We start from the raw sequence: 12,635 nt of genomic DNA on the forward strand, positions 1-12,635 counted from the left end.
AATTAGAAGAAGGGGGGGGGGACTGAAGACTTTGTGGGCAACATTTTCAAAAGATTTTTCAAGCCATTCTCCTTGGCCTGCTATTCACTCCCTTTAAACCATTTTGAAACTGTCTGGATACATTCTGAAAACCTTTATACTACCTCACCTCTTAGCCTCCCTCACTGCTTTGTGGAAGATATGTCTGTGTGCTGAGGGGACACCTCTCTTAGTTTGCTCTCTTTTAAGCAAGCCACAGTCAAACTTTGTTTCCATTCACTGAGGAGTCCCATCATGAATGTTAATCCTGGCAACCTCTAAGAGTCTCCTTCTCCCTCCCTCCCTCCCTCCATAGTCCCTTCCGCTTCTCCTCTTCTTGCAGAGGAGATGGGCCGGGGTTTAAAAGTTTATTTTAGCTTTGATTGTGCGAAGCTGCTAATGCATGTTAATCAGCTTTCACAATGCATCCTTGTGAGGCACCAGAGAATGCAGACTTGAGTTGTAGGGGCTTTTTGTTCTCAAGTAATTGTGATTGTGAAGGGGAGCTTAGGCTAATTAATTTAGTTAGTGTGTGTTCTGCTAAGGAAAAAGGAACTTGATGATTTATAGTGAATCACTTTTATTCCTTTTAGCAGGCAAACTCTAAAGCGTATATAACCATATTATAGCCAGTAGGTGAAAGACTCAATGCCAGGAGCCAGAGGAACACCCCCCTGTAATGTTCTGAGACTGGTTTCTGCAGGAAAAGAGGAGTTTTTTCAACCCTTGACTTCCTTGGCTGTCTACAATGAATGTCTGGCGTGAAATTATTTTTCTTTTTGTTTCATCTCAATTCCAGAAGAATTCCCCAAAGGTTCAAGCCCTTAGTAATGTTGCCACAAGAAATGTAATTCGCCCTCAAATTGAAGAGGACATCTTCTCGAGAAGAAAATCTTTACTCACCTATGGTTTCCTTCAAAAATTAAAGGCCAAGACTTTAATACAAAGGAGAGTATCATAACAGGTGTAACTTTGATAACAAGAAATAGAACATTTTCTGGCAGGGAAGAATTAAGAGACGTGGAGGGTTTTTTTTTTTTTTTCTTCAGAAAAGCCTACATCTTTACGTATAGAAAGTGATCTTGTTTTCTAGATACAATGAAAAGCATGAATCCTATTTTGATAAAGAAGATTTGGGATTGATCCCTACCTCAGATGACCTAGTTTAAAACTAAGTATTATAAATAGCCTTTTCTATAAAAACCTTTTCTGAAAGACCAACTTAGGGACAAGTCACCATGGAAAAATCTATCTATCTACAGTCACTAGGAATCAAAAGTGAGTTGATGGCATGTAATCAGCTAATTTCTAAAAACATTTTAAAATGGAATACACACAATTCGTTTGTCAATAATTAGGTATTTAATCTTGCTATAGTAGCAAGAATCTTAGCAGTTCACAGAAATTATAAGCAAAAATAAAAAAGTAAGAACAAAAATATGTAACATTCTAAAATTCTTAAAACCAAAACATAACATCCACAATCAAACTGGATATCATACAACTCATCATAGGTCTTCCAGACCATCTCAGTTTTCAGGAGTTTTCTGAAAGCCAGAACAGTGGGGGCCAAATTAATTTCTGAGGAGGGATAAGAGGACATTAGCCTCCTTTCATTTTTGACAGAACAATAAAGAAGAGAACTTTGATTAAATATGTTAAAGATGCTTGGTATAACTTTCCAGATTTTTTTCTCTTTTTTTTTCTTTTAAATTTGAAATCATCTCACATTGCTTAGACTGTTGTAAGGATATAGGATTTTTGCTAGATGGTTTGAGGCAATAAAATATTAGCTAGCAAGTATTCCTGAAGAAACATCTTGGAGACAAAATGGCTGCTAGTTCAGATGTCAGCTGACTCTGGGACAATATCAGTTTTAGCTCTTGATGGTTTAGTGCTTCCCACACCCTTGGCCAAGAATGAACTGGTATACAATTTGCGAATTCTTCTGCAGTCTCAGCTCCTACTCAAAAAAACAGGTTTCCAGTTATAATTGACATATCAGTTATGGCCATTGTTGGAAAAAGAGATGCTGGCAATGGTCACAAACCCTTATTATCTGACATTTGGACTACTGTATTGTATACTACATAGGACTGGCCTTGAAGACCATTCAGAAATGTCAGTAGAAGGTGAGATTGTGTGCTCAGATATATGACACATATTGAAGGAGTTATATTGGCTGCTGATTGGATTCTAGGCTTGATTTTAGGTATATATTCAGTGTTCTTATACAGAATATATGCTCTGAATCCCCCTAGCCCTCATTTTGAAGAATAGCGACGAGAGGGAGGATTTTCTACACAAGGACCCACTTTGTGGAAGACTGGGCTTTCAAACATATTTATAAAGCAAATAAAAACTGGGCTTTTACAAAGAGGCTTCAGGAAAGTAGAGGAGGAACAGATGTACCTGAGATGTACTTTAGTGCTATCAGTACAGAAGTTATGTATTTATTTATTTGTGTACTTATTTTCTGTGCTTATATTCTGTTCCAATTAATATTGGTTTTGAACAGCTTATATATTCTATTTTCATAGACAAGATGAAATAAAAATTAGATAAAATACAACACAAATTATGGATACATGTACGGTCAGCCAGATGTTTTAGATTGGATTTTGGCCTTTTTTCCCACTTGTTGAATCCTTCCCAAAGATCTGGGATAGGCAAAATGTTGTTCTTTAGTAATATTAAAGGTATTTCAGGATGTAAGCCTTTCCAAGTAAAGCTGCCTTTTGCAATTGACTGGTGATGATTTTATCAATGCTGATGACATTTGGGTGGTGCTCCAGTTGTTTTGGGTTTGCACCCAAGTTGCCTACGTATTAGTGGTAGTATAATCTTTGCTTACTTTTGCCATAGTTGTTCTATTTCTGTTTGCAGGTCTTTTATTACTTTCTCCAGGTCTTTCTCTTCTATTCTGCTATGTCCAGGTACTACAATGCCCACTACCCAGACTTTTTTGTTTTCTTATCAAAGTTGTTAAGTCTAGAGTGTTGCTCTTGGTCTTGTGCAGCCAAAATTAGCCCCTCTGTCTTTCTTTACCTTTCCTGCTCTTAACTGTTGCCAAATCCTATTGTTATCTGCTTTGCTTGCTAGTTTTTTTTGTTTTTTGTTTTTTGTTTAATATACTGGCCATGTAATACAGTTTGGTAGGAGGAAAAATCCCTATTGAACTTCTTTAGGCAACAGCCTATCTGGTTGTAAGGTTTTGGCTCCCCTTCCTTATAACACAAAAGAAAAGGATGAGGGAACGCAGCCAGAAGGCAAGGTCTCTTGTAGGTTATGATAATACTTGATCTTCTCACCCCAAGAAACCTCCCATTTCATGCCCCCAAGGTTTGTTCTCTAAAGTTCTGCAGCTGTGCCTTCTTTATTGTCTTAAGAAGATTACTTACTCCAAGATACTACACCAGTTCCCCACCCAGCTTGATACTGGACATGTCTTTAGGTGTAGGTTCATAATATGCTTGTGAGCAGAGACCAAGAGAATGCTGGAAATTATCCTTCATTTTTTCTAATAGCAGTCACAAATGGAGACTCTTAATTTAGAGATCTTTTAAGCAGGTTTCATAATACTTCAGGAGTCTGAGTTGATTGGCATTTCCTCAAAACAAAGGATGGTTCTTGGTTTGGATTTAAAACAAACAGGCAACGTATGACCCATCGATATACAGAATGACCCATTCTTTTGACCTGTAGAATCATCAAGATTATGCTGCTGAAATTTGTTGGCAGAAATGATGGGGGAGGGAGGTGTATGTGGAAGAAACAAAATATGGCATGTTTGAAAGTTAAAAATAACTGTTTAAAAAAGCAAATTTCTGCTTCACTCTCTCCAGTGAGTCATCATCTTATTTTCTACATCCATCCATCAGAATCCTAAAGGAAAAAGAATAATAAAAGAAAATACAATGCCCCATTTTTTTTAAAAAAAAAAAGTTTCTTAAAGCATCAGCTTCTTTTTTTCATTCATTCATTCATTCATTCACTTTTTCTTTCTCTCCATCTGGATGGCAACACAGAAGCTATAGCTAAAAGAAAATATTTATATTGGGAGAAAATATTTAAAACAAAACACAATTTCTTGATAATATTTTCAAAATATTCACATATCATAGGATAGAACAGTGAATATGGGAGTATTACATGGTCTAGACCAGGGCTAGGCAACCTCGGCTCTTTTATGACTCATGGACTTCAACTCCCAGAATTCCTGAATCAGCTGACTCAGGAATGAATTCTGAGAGTTGAAGTCCATGAGTCATAAAAGAGCTGAGGTTGCCTAGCCCTGGTCTAGATTAAAGGTCCCCAACCTTTTGGGCACCAGGGACTGGTGCCATGGAGAAAGGTTTTTCCACAGATCAGAGAGGGTGTGGTTGTGCGTACTGCCTGCATTCCACAGATGGGGCTTGTTTGTGTGGGCCGGTTGCTAGTATGTTGCGGCTTGGTGCCGGTCCACAGACCAGGGGTTGGGGACCTCTGGTCTAGATACAATATAGAGGGGTTGTCCATCTCTATCAGAATATTTTGGGACTTCTAAAATCCTGCAGCATAATGCTATGGCAATTCTTTTTATACATACATTAATAGTTAAGAAGCAAAGGGTCATGTACCACAAACAAGACTTGTTTCACAATTTACTATTTTATACAGAGATGAACTAAGTATCAAAAACCTTCTGAGACTATTTTAAAAATTTATTTGCTTCTTTTAAATCTCTGAGGACCTCTAGTGGAAATATTCTGAAGTTTGTTTTATTTGGTTACTGAAAGGAAAAACGGAGATTAATCAATTTATATTCACTCAGTAACAGTAATTTAATAAAATTTAATATTAGTATTAATACTGGGCTGGATCACTAATAAAATCTAAGAGGTTAAGGGATAAACATTTTGTAATTGATATCTTGGTGAGAAGGGGTCAAATTCATTTCATACCAGGATTTGAGTTTTTAAGATTTACAATCATATATAATTGTCAAAGGTAGAGAATGCAGTGGTGAAAATTGTGTAACCAGTTTTTCATATTTGGGGCCTTTAATGATTCAGTCAGTTTTCAGTTTGTACCATGCAGTGCACCCACCTACCTTCCTTCCTTCCTCCCTCCCTCCCTCCCTCCCTCCCTCCCTCCCTCCCTCCCTCCCTCCCTCATTTCTTTTAATAACTCTATCTCATTGTTATAGCCCTCAACACTGTCAATTTTTATGCCCAAATAGATATAACTTCATTATTATTTCAGTCTCTTTTACAGTTATTTGCATTGGATTGGGATTGCTTATTGCTATTAACTTAGAGGAACTCTATCTATTTATCTATCTATCCATCCAGCCAGCCATCATATCTCTCTCTCTGCAAAATAGCAATAGCATTTAGACTTATATACCGATTGTCAGTGCTTTACTCTCTAAGCCGTTTACGGAGTCAGCATATTGTCCCCAACAATCTGGGTCCATTTTACTGACCTCGGAAGGATGGAAGGCTGAGTTAGCCTGGAGTACTGCATTCTAACCACTGTGCCACTACGGCTCTTATCATCATATCATTGTTAACGTTAATGTTGTTAACACTGTTAATGTTTCTCCCACCAATTTTCATTTTAATTTCTGTCTCATTTGCTTTAATGTTCTTTTGTAGGTTCAGTTGACATAAGAAGGAAACCTAATCAGGCTTATTGTAATTCAGGCATGACAAAGTAGCAGCAATGATGCATTTGGAATATCTGCAAGAAATATCATTTGCTTGCAAGCAAGAATTGGGGGGACCATAAAACAGACACAGTAGTAGAAAACAAAGCTGAAATGCTCTGGGACTTTTGAATTCAAACAGATAAACCCCTGCCACTCCAGACTTAACAATTGTTGATGAGAAAGACAAAAAATTCTGGATAGTAGACAGGGCAGTGAGGCTGTGATCCTTGATAACTTGGACAAGGTCCTTCAGACTGCAGAAATGATCCTCAGTATCCTTCCTGGCTCGGGAAAGGACATGTGGTTGAGTCCACACAGTGGTGTTGGCTTCTTTGAAGAAGATGTTTCTATCAGGCATAATGAGGAGGTATACATCCTTCCTTAACAAGCCATCACTAGACCCAACAATTTTGGACATTTTTTTCCCCTCAGGGTGTAACTTTCCTTTTTTAGGGAAGGTTGTTGAAGAGGTGGTCGGCTACAGCTCTAAATAAACCAGAAGAATGGATTATCTGGATCTGTTATTTGGACTTGATTTAGTCAGTTTTCAGATCAGGGCACTGCACCAATACTGATCATAATTCTTTAAGACCATTAATATAGCTAAAGTGGGAGTCATGCATCCATCCGGATTCTGCTTTGATTTTCTCAGAAGGACACCGTATCATCAGTTAAGATTCTGAATGTTGGAAGGAACACAGTTGGCAGGAACACAAGAGTGCAGGCTGATTCCCTTGGCTAACCAATTGTGGCAAGGCACAAGCCACACCACAGATGAAAGCAGTAATCAATTAACTTATTAGGGTCAAGCAGCGAGCTTGTTAGTACAGTAACAGGCAGCAGCGTGTGGGGAGAAAACTGCTTCGAGGTGAAACCAGTAACCAATTAACTTATTAAGGTCAGAGCAGGGAGCTTGTTAGTTTGTGGTTTATGCTTGTTAAGCAAGCAGCACACCATGGAAAAAGATCATTTGGAAAGAGATAGCTTGTTTAAGCAATCTCTCTCCCAGGATTAAGGAAAAGAATGGGTCAATCATGGGGCAAGGAGGGATTCCTTCATGTATTGGTGACCACCATGGCCAAGAAGGCTTTTGCACATTTCAAGGTTACGCGCATTTCAACATTGAGAGGTTCTTCTTACAGCCTCTCGTGACCTCACAGGTGAACTACTACAATATGTTGTATGTGGGGCTGCCTTGAAGACTAGCCAGTAAATATAATATATATATATATATATTATATGTTAAGCAGTAAAAAGATGCTGATGGTGATACCACAGTAATAAGTTGTTTTTATATTTTACAGTCTCTGTTTTGGGATATGACTGACCCTGATCCATCATTAGCGAGATACATTTCAAGTAATGAAGAGTGTACAGACACTTGTGAAAATGATCTGGGGACTGTACTGTGTTTTTGCAGTTTATCTACGGAGGAGGAGGATATGCTTTCAGAGAGCTCACATTGTTTGCCCAGTGAATTAAATAGCTACATCTCAAATGAAGACAACCTTACTAAAGGATATAGTAAGGGGAGGAAGACACTGCCAGACACTGTTGGCTCCCACGTGCTCACTGTCTCCTGCTCGCATGCCTGGGGGGGGGGCATTCTCCAGGACCATTTGGCTGTGTGGGACATTTAAACAGGCATCCTGGAAGCCAATCCACACGTTGAGGGATGGGCGGCCTCAGGTGGCATGCGGGGGGGGGGGGGGGCATTGCTTTGAAGTGCAGGCAAGGAGAGGAGAAAAGAGTCAGGGACAGGACCTTTCCCTTCCCAGCCTTTCAGGAGGCGGCCCCCCCCCCCAGCTAGCATAATGACAAAGTTAATAACAAGCTGATGTGGCTTCCCCACGGCTACAAAATACTGCAAAGCCAATATTTACTTCCAGATATTAATGAGAAACAACAATGCTGAAACAATTGCTGATGATTCTCAGTTCCTTCAAACGGCAGATCTTTAAAGGGAGAATCTTTCAATCACCAGGAGACAAGAGAGGGAGTAAAAAAACCTGGCTAGTTTTGATTGAAGGGTTAGACCAGGGGTAGGCAACCCAAAACACTCAAAGAGCCATTTGGACTCGTTTCCCACTGAAAACAAAACACTGGGAACCGCAAAACCCTTTTGATATCTAAAATGAAGATAACACTGCATATATCCTTTTTTACCTTTATATATGATATATATATCATAAGGGTAAAAAAGGATATATGCAGTGTTATCTTCATTTTAGATGTCAAAAGGGTCTCTCTCTCTGTCTCTTTCTCCCTCCCTCTCTCTCTTTCTGCCCTTGGTCTGCCAGTCCTCTTCTCCCACTTTCTTTCTTTCTCTCTCTCTCTTTCCTCCCTCCTTCCCTCTCTCTCTCTCTCTCTCTCTTTCTTTCTCTCCCCCCCCTCTCAGATCTTCTGCTCACTTGGCAAGCTGGCTTCTCCAACAAGCTCAGGGGTAGGGTCTTTTATGACTCATGGACTTCAACTCCCAGAATTCCTGAGTCAGCATAGCTGGGCTAGCTAGCTTTCTCCTGCTTCTTGTTTCCTACTTTCTGCAGAGATGAAGCAAAGGGAGGAGCCCCACCCCAAAAGCTTTTCAGCTTGTCGAAGAACACGGTGAGTCCACTCTCTTTTACACAAACACAGAGACAGAGAGAGAAGCAGGGAAGCGCAAGTGCCTCTCTCTGTCTCTGTCTCTCTCTGCAAATGGCAGAGGAGGCTGGGAGCCACAGGGGAAGGCTCAAAGAGCCGCAGGTTGCCAACCTGTGGGTTAGACCCTAATTCTAACACACATCCCTCCAAACCAGATCTCTCAACAGCTGGCCTGGTGATTTACACACACATACATAATACACACCCAGAAACACATGCAAAGACTCTAAGGTATTCACAACCCCAAAATTTCAGCAGTTGGGGAGATGCGATAGATGACAAAAAATGAGTATTTTTGCCTGGTGGTCAAGAAATGAGAAATCTGATCCTGCCTCAGGTTGGGCGAAAGGAGGGGTGAGGTCATCCCAAAATGGAAAGAACACAAGAGAGCCCCCCCCCTTTCTCTCCATCTCTTTTTTTAAACTTCCTCCAACTCCATTCAGGTGCTGCTGGAAGGAAAGAGTAAGGGGAGAAAGCAGGGAGGGTTTGCATGTGTGTTGTGAGAAAGCAAGCAAGAGTAAGGCAGGAGGGAAGCAAAGGTGTGGGGAACGTAGAGCATTGCAGATGGAGGAAGCAAACTTACAAAAAGGAAAGGGAACCTCTCTCTCTCTCTCTCTCTCTCTCTCTCTCTCTCTCTCACACACACACACACACACACACACACACCTAGACTCTTTCTGGTTGTGGTATTAGGCAGCCATGTGCTCTGGCTTCCAATTATTTTATTTGCACCAATTGGAATCATTTCTGGTTGTGGAGTTAGACAGCCATGTGCTCTGGCTGCCAATCATGTTTTTGTGTCAATTAGAAGCTCCTCCAGGACTAAGTTGGATATCACCACCTGTAGAATTTTACATGGTTGAAGATCTGCTTTTTCCAGATGTACATTATTTTTGTTTTAGGTTGTTTTTTTTAACATATAGGCTGCCCAGTATGTTATGTAAATGGGTAGCATCTAAATCTCATAAATAATTTTTATTTTATTCTGAAACATGCTCATATTTTATGCTCACATATTTTAGGGTTACTTATTAACCTTCAACACACAATAAGAAGTATAAAAATGCATACAAATACATCCACATCTTGATTTATTATTGTGCTTAGGCCATTTTGAAGTGAGTTCATACCCTTCAATAGTTGTTTCCAACCTTTCCTCTTCTTCCCAGTAAAGCACTTTTAGCAAGCCCATTGATTATGACATGCCTATTTGTAACACTTTGGCTTGAATAATTGGACAGATTATAGATGTCCATCCCATAGTCATGTGAATTAAGTATTCTGGATTGTTCCAATTTATATCATGTTTTAGCATGCTTTATTATGTGTCCCAAATTTATAGCCGAAAATGTTCTTTATAAGTGTTACACTGTCACAATTGTTCACTCTATCACTGATAATAATTGTATAAAAAGAGAAGATGCAAATAAGATGTAATATTCTAGTATTCACATGTATACTAAAATATAGCTACAAATACAGGCGTCAATCATATTAAAATAATATTTTCTGGGCAAATTAGTGTATCTATTTTTGTCTTTGGATTAAAGCTGCAAATGTCTCATGGACTTTTCTAAATGCATTTCAAATGACAAACATTTATTCATTAATTTATTCTTTTATTGCAGTCACACTCCACCACAGACTAACTCTTGAAAATTTACATGATATGTGATGGAGAAAACTATTTAAAACATCCACAGCCTGGTTAAAATGACTAATCTGAATAACAGTTATAACCACAAACAGAAACTGCAAGCCTCTGGTTTAAAAAAGTCGCACATTGTGGAGTATCAGTAATCACTAAACATTCAGCTCCATTAATAATTGTAGATAGTTGCTACTATATTAGAGAATTAGATAGAGACAGCTTGATATAGGCAGTAATATGAATGTTATACTCTCTTCTTTATATAAAAACAGGCCAAAAAGCCTTTTAAAATATGCTTAGAGGAGTACATGCCAATTAATTGTCCAAATTACTGTTATTTAGAGCACTTATACATTGATAAGAACAGCTAGCTATATACTATTAAAAGTATCATTGCATTTGTATATCTGTTTGTACCCTCAAATCAGCCCAAGTGGTGCAATATACTGCAACAAGTTTTGAATCAAGATACCCCAAATCTATTAATTTAATGTATGCATAAAAAAAAAATCTGAGATCCATTACTCCTGTGGAATTAAAATTTCCACTGTGTTCAGACCAGTTTCTCTGTGGTCACATGACTGTGATTTCTGACTTCTGATAAAGGCAAAGCTGGCAGAAAGTCAGAAGTTGCTCCTGCTCCCACTGGTTTTTTTTGTTTGTTTGTTTGTTTTTGCCCAACCATGGTCGTTCTTTTCCTTTGTTTAAGTAAGAAAATATTGACTTATTGAAGTTTGTTTGTAACTACAATTATTTTTCTCTCTATGATAGATGCTCTTCTTAAATGAACATGGGACTGTCCAGCATTGGGTAAAAGAAATACAGTCAGTTTAAAATTTAATATTCATTTTGGTCATTTCAGACTGCACCACTTTCCTTTCAAAGAATGATCCATTTTAGTCATTTCAGACTGCACCACCTTCCTTTCAAAGAACGATCCATTTTGGTCATTTCAGAGAATGATCCAGTGTTGTCTATCTAGTTTGCTTCTAGGTAGCACAGTCATTTCTATGGTGAAATGAATGATATGCGCACAGTAATTGGGGGTGGGGGTGCCACTGAGAACTTTTGTTCTAGCTAGGCTATCAAAATAAAACAGTCACATGAAAGTGTACCAAAACCAAACACACACACAAACACACACAAAACCACAAATACAGTTTGTCATTATGACTATATTTCCCAAGATGCAATGATGCAACTTTTTCTGGCAGTCCCTTTAGCAACTTCTCTAGTAGTCAGTGATAAGAAGTGGAAGGCATGGGAAAGAGATCCTGGGTCCGAGCTGTGAAATGCCAACTGCTGGTGACCAGCCTCTTTATTATGGTAATAAAACGGGAAACTTGGCAGACGTAGGTTGTGCCAGGTTGATCGTTGAAATTTTAATGAGGGGGTAATTTCATTACAAAAGATAATGGTGCTGAACTTTTAGTAGTTTAGGAAGTCTGAACTTAAACTAAAAGTCTCTACCATGCTGAGGGTCTTATCAGGACTGCACAGCATTGTAGTTGCTTGCGGTTTCTGTCTTTGTCAGTTGTATTAGAAATGTAGTCTTGAAAGTTAGAAAGATCTTGACTTTGTGCAGAGGCAGACAAAAACGCTCTTCTTCACTCAGAAAGTAATATTATTGTGTGTGAGAATCATGAATTTAAAGGGTTTTAAAAATAGAAAGTGATGTAGCACCAATTTTTAAAACAATTTTGCTCAGTAATATAAATCTTGGGAGATGCAGCTTTTGATGACTTTTAGAATAACTTCAATGGGAAGCAAATGGTGGCTTCTGAAATTCCTTCCCAGCCCTTTTTCATCAGTGGCCAAAGGAGATATCTATTCTATGTAAAGAAGTAACCTGTGGAATTTGTGTATGAGTGTGTGCTCTTTCTTCCTAATCTAGAGGTATGCATGTGAGTAGTGCATGTATCTTTGGCCCTCCACTTGTGTTGCAGCTGTTGTTTGTATGTTCCCTCTTGATCATGTGACCAGGAGGAATGGAGTAATTGACAACATTCTAAGCACTTCTACTCCTTCCAGTCCTGGTTAGATTAAGCTCATGAGTTCAAGCTAAGTTGCAGCCCTGGTCTGTAGGCATGTAATGCATTTGACAGACTTCATCAGATCCCCAGTTTGGAGCCCGCTATACCTATGGACATCATTTCCAACCCTCTGTTCAGCTCGCCGATGCATTTCCTTTTAAGGAAATTAATGCTTGTTTTGAAAAAGCAACATAGGATGCTAGCATGTTGTGCATGAAGCCCACAAGCATTCTTAGAAAATGAGAATAAAAGGTGGAGAAAGCCTAGTGGTTTGTTTCCCAGGGCATCTACATGCCAGAACTGAAATACTTAGTTTGGGGACTAACTTTTTGTCCTGAAAATTTGCCCCTTGAAATTATTAGTCTAGTAACTTCTTTCTCTAAAGACTTTATCCCCTTGTGATAATTTTGCTTTTCTAGATATTCCATCCCATACTGTGAAATGCAAAAAACTTGGAAACTTCTGGATTCAGTTCTGGAAACAGACTGGGAAGTTCTTTACAGCCCCATTAAAAATATTCCCCAAGGCAAGTTTCTCCCAGTCTACAATCCTAAATGCCCCATGAAATAAAAGTAAACATATGCTGTTTATTCCCTTCTCA

General features: G+C 38.8%; 1 protein-coding gene across 1 annotated transcript in view; it reads left to right on the plus strand.

The window, feature by feature from the left end:
- Window positions 1-11,209: 11,209 nt before the first annotated feature.
- TSPAN32 (tetraspanin 32) overlaps window positions 11,210-12,635 on the plus strand; it is a 38,474-nt gene continuing 37,048 nt past the window's right edge. Inside the window, exon 1 of the mRNA XM_039350722.1 lies at window positions 11,210-11,327. Coding sequence (XP_039206656.1) covers window positions 11,262-11,327 — 66 coding nt within the window. The 5' untranslated portion in view covers window positions 11,210-11,261. The remainder of the gene's footprint in view (window positions 11,328-12,635) is intronic.

Source organism: Crotalus tigris, unplaced genomic scaffold, assembly GCF_016545835.1.
Source record: "Crotalus tigris isolate CLP2741 ecotype Arizona unplaced genomic scaffold, ASM1654583v1 scf7180000018354.2857554, whole genome shotgun sequence".
In the NCBI taxonomy this organism is placed as follows: domain Eukaryota; kingdom Metazoa; phylum Chordata; class Lepidosauria; order Squamata; family Viperidae; genus Crotalus; species Crotalus tigris.